This window comes from Marmota marmota, unplaced genomic scaffold (genome assembly GCF_001458135.2).
Source record: "Marmota marmota marmota unplaced genomic scaffold, marMar, whole genome shotgun sequence".
Classification (NCBI taxonomy): domain Eukaryota; kingdom Metazoa; phylum Chordata; class Mammalia; order Rodentia; family Sciuridae; genus Marmota; species Marmota marmota.
The window spans coordinates 48,779,319-48,791,838 of NW_025999853.1; the positions used below are offsets into that span (position 1 = coordinate 48,779,319).

General features: G+C 47.3%; 1 protein-coding gene across 2 annotated transcripts in view; it reads right to left on the minus strand.

Moving 5' to 3' along the window:
• Positions 1–3,578, minus strand: part of Nab2 (NGFI-A binding protein 2) — a 6,227-nt gene extending 2,649 nt beyond the window's left edge. Inside the window, exons 1-3 of one of the 2 annotated variants that reach the window (XM_015483158.2) lie at positions 3,040–3,578; positions 749–1,622; positions 183–316 (exon numbers count right to left, since the gene is read on the minus strand). In XM_015483158.2, coding sequence (XP_015338644.1) covers positions 183–316; positions 749–1,622; positions 3,040–3,122 — 1,091 coding nt within the window. In that variant the 5' untranslated portion in view covers positions 3,123–3,578. The remainder of the gene's footprint in view (positions 1–182; positions 317–748; positions 1,623–3,039) is intronic. The other variant, XM_015483157.2, reaches the window with a different exon arrangement.
• Between the last annotated feature and the right edge of the window lie 8,942 nt (positions 3,579–12,520).

Consider the following 12,520-nt stretch of genomic DNA (forward strand, 5'->3'; position numbering starts at 1 on the left):
GGTTGGGAGGAGCCAAGGCAGATGGGAGGAGGAACCAGACCTCAGACAAGTTAACTTGACCAAAGGCAAAGCATGCAGGTGGGTGGGAAGCAGGTCTAGAGCTGCCTGAACTGGAAGTCAGGACGTGATCCAACTCCTTGGCAGCATTCCAATCTAGGAAGAACCCAGGGAAGGGGTCTCACCTGGAGCCCTTCAAGGATGACAGGTAGGTGCTCTCTCGGGCCACTTGGCGAGACAGAGAGAAGAGCTCCACCCTCCGAAGTAAGAGTGTATTGTCCCTCATGCAGAACTGGGCAGCAGCCTCATTGATGGTCAGCTGTGGAGGAGGCACAGACAGAATCCTAACTCCCCCATTGCTTTACCCAGACCACCTCACCCCACTTTACCATCAAAGAGACCTATCCACAGGAGGCTTGCTTTGTTTGGACAATACACAGGAATTTTCTAAGGGAGGAAGACAGGAGAGCAGCACCCACTGCTTCCTAGTAATGCTCAGGGCCTCCTCCACTCCTGTGGGGTCTTGAGTGAATACTACTGAGCAGCTGGGCTCTTGCCTATTATCTCTGCTCTCCTCGCTAAGAATGAAGGCATTGCAGCAGCCAGGGTGGGTGTGGGAAGGAGCGGGTCCAAGACAAGGGTCCTGGTCAAGGGGCAATGAAACAGAGCTGGAGAACATAGAAATTCTCAAGAGGCAAGCAGACTGAAACCTAGGAATCAATGACAGTACTGAGAGGACCTGGGTCCTCACCTCATGCAGGCTGAGCTGCTTGCCCTCCCGCCGTTTGGAGTCAAAGCGGCCATAGATGATGCTGTACTTGCGGATCTCCTCTTCCTTCTGGCTATCATTATCATCCATCTCAAATATGTGCCCCACACTCCGTGCCAGCTTCTTATTCAGCTTCAGCAGTGATGTGACCTCCCCAGCATCGCCCCTTGGGAAGCTCCGGAAGATCCTTTCCACACTCTCCACCACCATCCGTACCATCTCTGGCTCCAGCCGGTCTGGACCACCCCCAGCACCACCTGCTGCCATCCCCCCAGCCCCAGTCCCCTCAGGGACTCCTCCCCCTGCAGGTGGGGAGAAGGGGGGTGAACCAGACTCCTCTTCTCCTCCTGCTCCAACGTCCGACTCCGGAGTGCTCCTGCCTGGCCAGATCCTGGGGTCCCCAGCCCCAGGTCCCCCAGGCAGTGGTGACAGTTTTTCTCCAAGTTCAAGGGGGCTCTTGGGGCTAAAACTACGGGTACTACCCGCCTTTTCCCCTGGGCTGCCATGCCCATTGCTCATGCTCCCTTTCCGGGTACCCGCAGTCTCAGAGATCTTGAAAAGCGGAATGCTAGAGACAGGCACAGCAGGGACTGGTTGGCTGAAGAGCCCTGGATTGGTGGCCCACTCTCTCAGTGCCTTTTGCAGGCGTCGGACATGGAGAGGCTTGGTGGCCATGCCCACAAGTGCCATGATCTCCAGGAACTCCTCCTCACCAGCCTCACACAGCTGCTGCACATCATCCCCTCCTTGCTGGATGAAAGTCTCATAGTAGGAGAGGAGATTGGCGCGCTGCAGGACCCGGTACAGCTGCAGCTCCCCCAGTGTCCGAGGCAGTGCCATGGCTCGGGCACTGGCCCTGAGGAGGGTACAAAAAAGAGGCAGTCAGTGCAAATGCCCCTTCTGGGTACCAACCCACACTAACAATTGACCTCTCTTTCTTGCCTCCTCTTCTTCCCCTCCCTCCTTTGAATACTCTTTCTGCCCAATGTTGAGAGCTGAACACAGACTATGAGAATGTGGCACTCTTGGAGCAATAACCATGATAGAGCCATCACAGGCTACCCTTATGCACCAAAAGCCAGTGCTGTCTATATAAGTCAGACTCTTACCCTTCATCTTCATCTTCGATCTTTTTGGTCTGGGACAAAAAGACCTGGAATGCTGAGGCCCATTATCGCACCCTGAGATGGCTGGACCTTTTTTCTCCCTCAAAACAATCCTCACCTTTTACTCTAAACACCGAACAGTCTTAATACCACTTAACATAACTTCCCAAAGAAAAGAGAATATAGGAGTCTCTCCTACTCACAGTGGGACCCACTGCTGCTGGCCAGATAGCATCCCTGCCCAGGTGGCTGAGGGAGGGGTGTGGCCCCTTCCCTGGCTTTCCTACTCAGTGAGGCAGGTGGACCCTTCTCCTCTACCCTCAGCTTTCCCACAAATTAGGCGGTCCCCCTTGCTTTCTCCCTCCAAGACCTCTCCTGCCTTCCAGCCTGCCCAGTACCCCTCAGTTGTGACCTCCCCTGGTGTGGCCTTCCCCACTCCCTCGGTAGTCCTGTCCCTTCAGCTCAGGCAATGGGGGAGGGGAGGGGCGCCTCAATTGTTCTGCTCCGGGGCTGTTCCACCCACACACTCCCACAGTGGTAGCGTCTGTAGGCGAAAACCGCCTGGGGGCTCCCGCCTACTCTCCTCTCCCTTATTTTCCACCCACATCTTTAAGGAGAGTGGGGAGTCGCTGAAGGCCTCTTCAGCGGGAGGCTGCACACCGAAACTCCCCTCCCCACGCTGTGAAGGAACGGTCAAATACAGGAAGGGACGCCTCAGGCATCCCCTGCTTCAAGCCGGCTGATGCGCCTTTAACTCAAAGGCGCTAGCTTCTCCTGGACCCGGGGACCACGCTCTGTGCCAACAACACACTGATACAGCTGTGCGTCCCCCACCCTCCGTACGGTCGCCAGCTCAAGCTTCTGGGCTTTCCCCAGGCACTTAGGGGCTCCCGCATTCTTTACAGGGGGTTCTCATGCTAGGTCATGCCCATAGAGTAAATCTGGAATGGAGAACGAGATAGTACTCTTTTGTATTCAGCTTCATCAGCTCCTTGTCTTTTCCCAAGGTCCCCTAATTCGAAGACTCACCCCCTTTTCCATCAGTCTCCACCCCCCACCCCCGTCCCACTTCCCCACGTCCTCTCCTCGACCTCCACCCTCCGGACCCCATTCCTGAGTCCAGCTCCACCCATCTCCACTCCTCACCGCCTCCCTTTGCCCACTAACTTGAGTCTAGGCTGCTGAGTCCGGCGGGCGCTGTCCCCTCCGCCCGGCGGCTGCTCGGCTGTGGGGGAGGGCGCTCTGTGCATGGACGGTCGAAGACCACCCGGGCTGCCTTCTCGATGCCCGGCGCTCCGTGCCTGCTGCACGCTTTGCTTTGCCCGGCGCGATGCTGTGTCCACCGCTGTCCAGGCTCAGTCCCTCCCTCCACGTCTTCTCTCTCCGAGCCTCCGCGCCTCTGTCTATGCCTCTGCCCCCCTCCCCGGCTGCGCTAGCCGCCTCTCCGCGCCTCCACCCCCGCAGGACGCACGGGGAGCGAGGCCCGGCGCTGCGCTGGCTGCTGGGCTGGCGGGAGGAGGGCGTGGGCAGAGCCGGGGGCTGGGGCCAGGGGTTGGGGGTGGGCGCCCGGGTCTTTGGGCTGCCGGAGACGCCGCAGCAAAGACAGAAAGGAGAAGACTGGGGGCAAGAGGTGTGGGGCAGGGGCGGGGGCGGGGGCTCGGAGTCAGGGACTGAGGTGACCAAGGCTGGGCTGTGGAGGGCGAGCTTCGGGGACCCAGCGGGCGGGCGAGGTCGCTCTTTGCCGCCCACGCCGGATGCACAGCCGGCCCTCTCTGCGCCCACGTACCCACGTGAGCGCCCCGCCGGCTACATTCCTACTCCCCCCCCACCCCTGGCCCTCCAAGCTGAGAGTGCTGTTTCACAACCACGCACAGGTACACAAAGACACAGAGAAGCGCACGTACGTGCACACTCGTCTAAACAACTATACGAAAGTCCGCTGCCCACACTCCGGCCTCATGGTGCTTGCTGTTCGTGTGAATGTTAGAGGAGAGTGTGGGGAAAAGTTGGTGAAGGCTTTGGGGTGCGCGGCTTTTTCTTGTGCGTGCATCTGACTCCCAGGGAGTGGTACTTAGGGCAAGTGTGAGCGCGGACTTCTGTAGGAATCCCAGCGCCCTTCTCTAGCCCCAAAAGGAGTTCTTAAGATAACTCTCAGAAACGCAGGCTTTCTACACCCCTGCCTCCAGTCAGCCCCGGAGTTTGGGGACTAGGGATGGGCGGGTTAAGCGAGAAGTCATCAGATAGGTGCGTGTTGATTAGGTGCTAGGCGTTTTGTTAGTGATCAGGCAGGGAGGGGGGATGACACCCTATGTGCTGAGGTTGGGGACCTCTTGAGGAGTAGATGGCAAAGCTGGGATAAGGAGAACACCTCTTCTAGGACTGTCTATTAGAGGACTCGCTGCAGAGAGTGTTGTGAAAGATGAGCAAGAGGTCCGGAGCGTCCGACGTGATTCCCAGTGGAAGAGCTAGAGGGAGGAGCTCCTTCAAGGAGCCTAGCCCCACTTCGCAACCCACCGCCCCTCCCCCCTTGCTTTCTCCTAGCCCCATCTGGTTCCCATTACACTCCCGCCCACGACTAGGAGGGCTGGTGGGGGGGGCGGGCAAGTGGGGGTTTTAGGCTGCGGGGAAAGGAGGTGGGGGAAAGCTAGAGGACTAGCCACTGGCCAGGGTCCCCTTAGGTGCAAACGTCAGCCCCGCCCGCCCATTCCGCCCTGCTGAGTGGCTCGGTCAGGCAGGGCGTGGGTGGCGTGGGTCCCGCCTGGTTCTACATTCTAGCCTGGCCAGGGGACCTTTTTCTGGTGGGGGTAGGGGAGAAGGGGTGCGTTATTGGTTGGGAGGATCTCAGTAGCTCAGACTTTTGTCTTCATTCTCTTAAACACCACATATAATGTGGGTGGTAGGAACCAGTAAGGCCCCCCCAATCCCAAACCCCATCCTGCAAGGAAGGAGCTTTCCTAGAGGGGCTCCCTCCGGGGGCACCTCCCAACACCCTTGGAGGAGTGTTAGTGCCCCTCCCCCACCCCCACTCGGGTTATTTTGGAGTCCGGGCTGCCAGCCACTGGCCCCGGGTTTCCACGTGCCCCCGCCCTCCCCCGCCCACGCTCCCCGTGACGCACATCCTCCGCCCACGCAGCCTCTGCTCCAGGCGCCCCCTCCCTCCCACTGGCCCCCCTGGGGCGGTGCTGAGTCCTGGGATCTGCTGGGCTACGCCCGTCGGTGGAAAGAGGCGGAGTAGGGCGTGAATGAAGGGGGCGGCAACTTGCTGGGTGATGGGCTCCTGGGTCTGGGTCCAGGAAAGAAGAGGAGGGAGGAGCGATTTTGAGGGCTCCGGTCCGCGTCCTGCGGCGGATGGCTTGGCGGGAGAGGAAGGAGAGGAGTAAAATCCCGCGGAAGGGGCTTGTCCACTCTTTGAAACGCAGTCAGAAAGGGTCCGGGTGCGAACCTCTGTGTGGGAGAGTGAAACTACCGGGTATTTGTATCTCAACATTGTCATAAGGTTCAAATAGAAACTATGTGACAAACTCTGCAAATTGTAGAATGCAAAGCAAATTTAAGACGCTATTGTCTTAAATAAATAAGCTCAGTGCCCTGAGTTTATGTATTTATGTTTCTTTATATCTACTTGTATATCTGTGTCTCTGTCTATCTAGGTTTGTATTGGGGCCCATCTATGTGTGGATTTAAAAATATATACATTTTAAAAATCATTGACTTGTCAGGCCCCGCCAGAGGCCCAGAGCGCCCCCGCAGCCCGCGCCGGAGCTGCTGAGATGTCTGTTCTTCGCTTCCCTCCCACTCCTACCACCCCCACTCCCCTCCTACTCCCTTCCGTTGAGAACAAGGAATTTCCAGCCTTTAGCAAAGGGAGAGAGAGGTAGGAGAGACTAAGACCAGGAGAAACTAAGAAAAACATAAAGATAAGAGGGTGTGTGTGTATGTGTGTGTGTTGGGGGAGGGACAAAAAGGGAATGAGAAAAAAACAACAAAAATTTTCATTGCTTTTTCTGCATGGGCCCCATTCTTCTTAGTGTCCCACTTGTTCATTTAGGACCACATCGGTACCTGCTCCCCCCTCCCCCATCAGTGTTCTCAAATGCACACAGCAGATCAACTGATCTCATTTAATCAAAGTTTAATATTCTTTTTATTGTCTACACTGGTCTCTTCCAGGAAAGGAGACAGCATCCTTGGACCTAGTTCTCCAGGAAAAGGGGAAAAAGATTGTGAAGAAAAGGGAGAAAGTGGGTGGAAGAGGAGTGAGGATACTGCAAACCAGTCACTGCGAACCAGAAGGATTGTTGTTCCCAGGCACGTGTAGATTTTCATCTAGCAGATTGCACCGCTCACTCCTCCTCCCCACTTTTTCACAGTGCCAAATGCTTGAAGACTCACTCACTGTGGCTCAAACTCACCTTCCTGGACCCTCTCCTTCCTGGACCACCTCCATGCCTCCAGGCAAAATTAATTCCTCCCACCTCTCCAAGGAGGTCTTTATACACTATTTCAATATAGTTGTATTACCCTCAGCTCAGAACCTCTTTAGAGGCCTGATACCTGGTTTGCCCTCTAAAATGAATGAATTGATGATGCTATTTACAGGCCTGAGCAACTAAGAAGAGGGCAATTAACACAAAATTCAGAGCAAAAGGGACTGAGCCTGGACAAAATTGTTTTTAAGTGAAGACATTTGTTTTTATGTCTCTCCTCCTCTTAGTTTCCAGTGAGTCCCGCAAGTCTGGCTCATTGGCATTCTTAAATGTCCACTACTCTGGTAAGTTAATTCACACCCTGGTACTATACATAGAAAGCTGAAATCCTTACTGGTAATAGAAAAAATGAATATAGGGCTGGGGTTGTAGCTCAGTGGTAAAAGCTTTTGCCTTGTACGCGTGAGGCCCTGGGTTCGGATCCTTAGCACCACATAAAAGTAAATATAAAAAAATAGAGATATATAAAAAAAAGAAAAAATGAATATAAAGCAGTGATTCTCCTTTTTCTTTTCCTCTCCTCTAATAACATCAGAATTTATGGTCTATGAAGTGTTATCCTTCAATTTAGTCCATGAAGTGTCATCCTTCAATTTCATGTGAGAGAGAGTGTGTGTGTGTGTGTGTGTGTGTGTGTGTGTATACACGTGCTAAAGGTCAAACCTAGGATCTTAGGTTTGCTAAATTGCTGAGGCTGGTCTTGAACTTGTGATCCTTCTGCCTCAACCTCCTTAGTAGCTGGAATAATAAGGGTGTATCTGCACTCATGACTCAGTTCTTTTACAAGAAGTGCTTCACTTCTTAAAGACAAATGTTCCTAACTTCTTTCTATGTAGAACTCAGACTAGTAGGGGAATAACCATACAAACAAATTATTACAACATACTGTAATAATAAGGGTACAGACTATGACAGAAGTGTTAAAGGGCAAGTTACCTATTCTGCCTGTTGTGAGGGACTGATTTGGACAGGGATCCAAGAGAGGCGATGAGGCAGTCCAGAATTTTGAGGTATGAAGAGATTTCTGAGAAGAAAGGAAGTCAAATCAGACCAGAGCGTGTGCTTGTGTGGAGTCATGAAACAGAACTCCATGCTTGGAAAACTAGGCATTATTGTTTATTATTGCTGGGTAGAGGGTTAAGGTGGGTGGGGTGGTTAGAAATGAGCCCTGGGAGGTGTACAATCATGGTATTAAGGATGTTATACACCAGTATATCTCAAACTGTTGTTAAGGACTGGACTAATCTTTTTCTTTTTTTTAAAAAAAGAAATTCTAACCTAATGTTGCCCACTAATTTTATAAAATACAGCAAAAGTGGATTAGAAAAATGAGAAAAAAATCACCCCATTTTAAAAATTAGAGTTCATAAATATTGTTTCTCCCTCAGATTGCTAGTAAACTTCTTAAGCGTACTTCTGCAATAGTTTCATTGCAGATTAGTATCAAAATATCAAACAGTATCAAACTTTGAATAGCAATTTGTAGTTTCTTTATACCTATATTTTGGGTTTCATCCTACAGAGATAGATAATGTGGAACCATGAAGACTGCATCTTAGTAATGGCAGGGTCAGATCTGCATTAAGGAGCAAAGTAGAGGAAGGATTTATAACTGCAAAAACCAGGAAAGCCAGATGAAGGAAACCAGAGGATGTTGTCGCTTCAAGATCCTCCCAGTGAGAAATTACAAAGTGCTGGGTGCATTTAGTGGCATGAAATGGAGAGGAAAGGACAGATCTAAAAGATAGAAAATAAAATCTATAGGACTTGGTGATGGCTGAATTGGTTTTCATAAAATATTCACAATCTGCAATCCTTTATTTATAATAATAAATTTTGAAATTAGGCAAACCAAAAGTTTTTTTCATAACTTATTTGACACATTAAAACCTATTCTGGGGGCTGGGATGTAGTTCAGTGATAGAGCACTTGTTAAATGCCAGGCCCTCCATCACTGAAAACAATAACAAAGCCTTCAACCAAATCTGAATTGTGCTTATTTTGTGGCAAAGTATCTGACCTAAACTTACATGAGATTATTTATGGTTTTCATTTATACCTCTTTCATTTATCTTAGTATCATTATTCATATGTCATTGCAGAAATATTAATTTGGTTAACAGGTGTTGTCCTAGATGCCATTGTTGCCTTGTATAGTGCATATGTGCCATTTTATTTTTCTAAAATTCAAAAAGTTCTGAACACACATTTACATCCAGATTTCCCACCCTATTTACTCATCAGCCTTGGCCTAAGTTTTTTTGGCTATTTGCATAAATCAGATCCACCTGCAGATAATGAATATTCATTGCAGCTTGTGCTACATAGATTTTGAAGGTGAATCTCAAAGTGTTTTGAGTGGTGTCCTCGTTATTAAAATAAGGGAAAAAACTTCTTAAATTACTCCTTTTTTTTCTTTGTCTTTTGGTACTGGGAATGAAGTGCTTTGCCACTGAGTGACACCCTCAACCCTTTTTATTTTACTTTTTAAATTTTGAGATGGAGGTGTATACGTGTGGGGGGTATCCCTAAGTTGCCTCCAGAGCTGCTGGAATTACTGGCCTTGAACCTGAGATCCTCTTGGCTCAGCTTTTGGAGTCACTGGTATTATAAGCATTGAAGTACTATATTGAACCAACAGCAGTCATTTGTGTGATAAGGTGTGATATGTTTGTGGACCACTAATATCATTACTGTATACCTCATTTACACATTTTAATAATCAGTAGTTAATGATCTTTTGGAATTAGTTCCTAAACCTGAAATTAATTTGCCTTTAGTCAAAACCAAAAAGCAAGCTCTGAATGGTGTGGAAGAAAAAATGGAGTGTGTGTGCGTTTATGTAAGTGTATGTGAATTATATATTTGTACATAATAGTATTCTGAAATATATATAAAATATACATATACACACATGCGTTTTACTAGACTTTAAGACTTACAGAAACATTGAAAAGAGTGCAGAGAGTTCCCGTGGGGGGGGGGGGGGTTGGCGGGCCGGTAACCGTTGATTGAACTCAGGAGCACTCAACCACTAAGTCATATCCCCATCCTATTTTGTATTTCATTTAGACAGGGTCTCACTGAGTTGCTTAGTCTTACTTGCTGAGGCTAGCTTTGAACTCAGTGATCTTCCTGCCTCAGCCTCTGGAGCTGCTGTGATTACAGGCTTGCGCCACCACGAGGGGAGGGTTCCCATTATTTACCCTATTACTATTCAACATTAGCATGGTATATTTTCCACCATTAGTAAAATATTATTCATTTACTATTATTATTATTATAATACTGAGGATTGAACCCAGGGGCACTGTAACACTAAGCTATATCCCCAGTCCTTTTTAAAAAATTTGATACTTGGGATTGAATCCATAGGAACTCTAGCGCTGAGCCACATTCACAGCCCGTTTTATTTTTTGAGACAGGGTCTTGCTAAGTTGCCCAGACTGGTTTTGAACTTGCTATTCTACTGCCTCAGTCTTCTGAGTAACTGGGATTACAGGTGAGCATCACCATAGTCAGTTATTCATATATTATTATTGACTGAAGTTTGTAGTTTGTTCATATTTCCTTAGTTTTATTTTTACCTTTCTTTTTTTCTGGTCCAAAAATCTTACCCATAATACCACATTAAGTTTTTTTTTTTTAAGTTTTATAACTTTTTTATTCTTATTATTTATTTATTTTTTTAGAGAGAGAATTTTAATATTTATTTTTTAGTTTTGGCAGACACAACATCTTTGTTTGTATGTGGTGCTGAGGATCGAACCCGGGCGGCACACATGCCAGGCCAATGCGCTACCGCTTGGGCCACATCCCCAGCCCTTATTTTTATTTTTTAACGTAGTGCTGAGGATAGAACCCAGTGCGTCACATGTGCTAGGCAAGACCTCTACCATAGAGCCACAAACCCAACCTCCCCACATTACTTTTAATTCTAATTCTATTCAGGCTCCTCTTGTCTTGAACAGTTTCTCAAGACTCCCTGTTTTTGATGATCTTAATATTTTTTTAAATATTTCTTTTTTTTAGGGGTTGGGGATGTGGCTCAAGCGGTAGCGCGCTCGCCTGGCATGCGTGCGGCCCGGGTTCGATCCTCAGCACCACATACAAACAAAGATGTTGTGTCCGCTGAAAACTAAAAAATAAATATTAAAAAAAATTCTCTCTGTCTCTCACTCTCTCTTTAAAAAAATATATTTTTTAAGTTATACATGGCACAATATCTTTATTTTGTTTATTTATTTTTTTATGTGGTGCTGAGGATCGAACCCAGGGTCTCACACGTAAGAGGCAAGTGCTTTACCGCTGAGCCACAACCCCAGCCCCTTGATATTTTTTTTCATATTTTATTTTTTGGTTATAGTGGGACACAATACCTTTATTTTATTTATTTGTTTTTATGTGGTGCTGAGGATTAAACCCAGCACCTCGCATGTGCTACGCGGGCACTCTACCGCTGAGCTACAACATCAGCCCATGGTCTTGATAGTTTTGAAGAGCATTTTTGATTACTGTCCTTCTGGAATTTGTGCAATATTTTTCTTTTGATTAAGACTGGTATTAACTAGTTTTTATTATTTGTTTTTGCAATGCTGGGGATTGAACCCAGGGCCTCATTCATGCTAGGCAAGCAATCTAACACTGAGTGACATCCCCAACCCTGTTATGAGTTTTGAAGAGGAATACCACAGAAGTAAATTACCATTTTCATCAGATGATAGCAAGGGTACATGTAAATATAAGTGTGATTTATTGCTTTTGATATTGACCTCTCTTGGTCATCTGTTGTGTGTTTCTATGAGACAGGATGAACATTGCAGTACGGTTGGCCTAAACGTTTTATGAGAATGTAATTTCTTGTCCATAGCTCAGGACATTTGGAATTTTTAAAACTTCCTTGTTTTGATGGGCTGGGATGTAGTTTAGTGGCAAAGAACTTTCTTTGTATACCCGAAGCCCTGGGTTCAATCCCAGTTCCAAAAAAAGAAAAGACAGAAAAAAAAAAAAAACAACAACAACAACCCAAAAAACCTTCCTGTTTTGAAAGCTTGAATCTTCTTCAGAAGTTATCCCTGTCCTTGAATTTCTGAACTCACTTGGCTCCTTTGTGTCCAGTTTTATTATCTACAACTATTAGATCCTATGGGATTCCTTGCCTCTTGTCCTGGACTGCTGCTGTTTTTTTTTTTTTTTTTCCCTTTCTATGCTTTTTAAATTGGTGAGTTTAGTTGTGTATTATAGAGGGATTTGCTGTCGCATATTTGTACATGCTATCTTTGGCTTAAATAGCAATAGTAAAGAGACCTTTTCTTAATTCTCAAATTAATTTTGTTTTGAATTAAACATTATTTAAAAAAAATCCCTATGACATTTTTGTGTTGGTGGGGACCAAATCAACGCTTTGCATGTATTAAGATGGTATTCCACTACTGAACTACATCCCCAGACATATGGCCACATTTTTTTTTTAATATTTATTTTTTATTTGTACACAATACCTCTGTTTTATTTATTTATTTTTATGTGGTGCTGAGGATCGAACCCACAGCCTTGCACATTCTAGGCGAGCGTTCTACCGCTGAGCCACAACCCCAGCCCCACACTTTTAAACTCTAACATTTATGCCTGACAACACAAAATTTTTGTGATTTCTGTTTTAAATCATTTAGGACTTTAGAAGACCACACTTCGCCAAATCGTTTTATTTTAAAACATGAATAGACTCTATTCATAAAGAGATCTTGATTATAGGCTTCCTATAACAAAAAGATCATGGTTAAAAAAAAAGAAGAAGAAAAAGAAAAAGAAAGCAGAAGGAACTTGACACAGTTTCGATGGAAATACCAAGTTTTGTCCAGGAGGTTTCGCCAATTCTGATTTTTCATTGGCTAAACTTGCCATCAATTGCGCTTGTAAATAAACTGGGGAACGGAAGCATGTTGTTAAGGGGTGGGATCTTCCTGTTGTCATTGCTAAGGTGAGGCGAGAACCGGTTTTCTAATAGGCTAAAGCTGCTTCTCCCGCCCTCTTACATCAGTTGCTAAGGGGCGGGACTCCTAGGGTCCTGGGAGGAATTAGAGCTCGAAGCTCCGCCCTCCAAGTTAGTGACTAGGAGAGGGCCTTGTAGCTGACTGGCTGTTGGGACTGCCTGTTAGGGG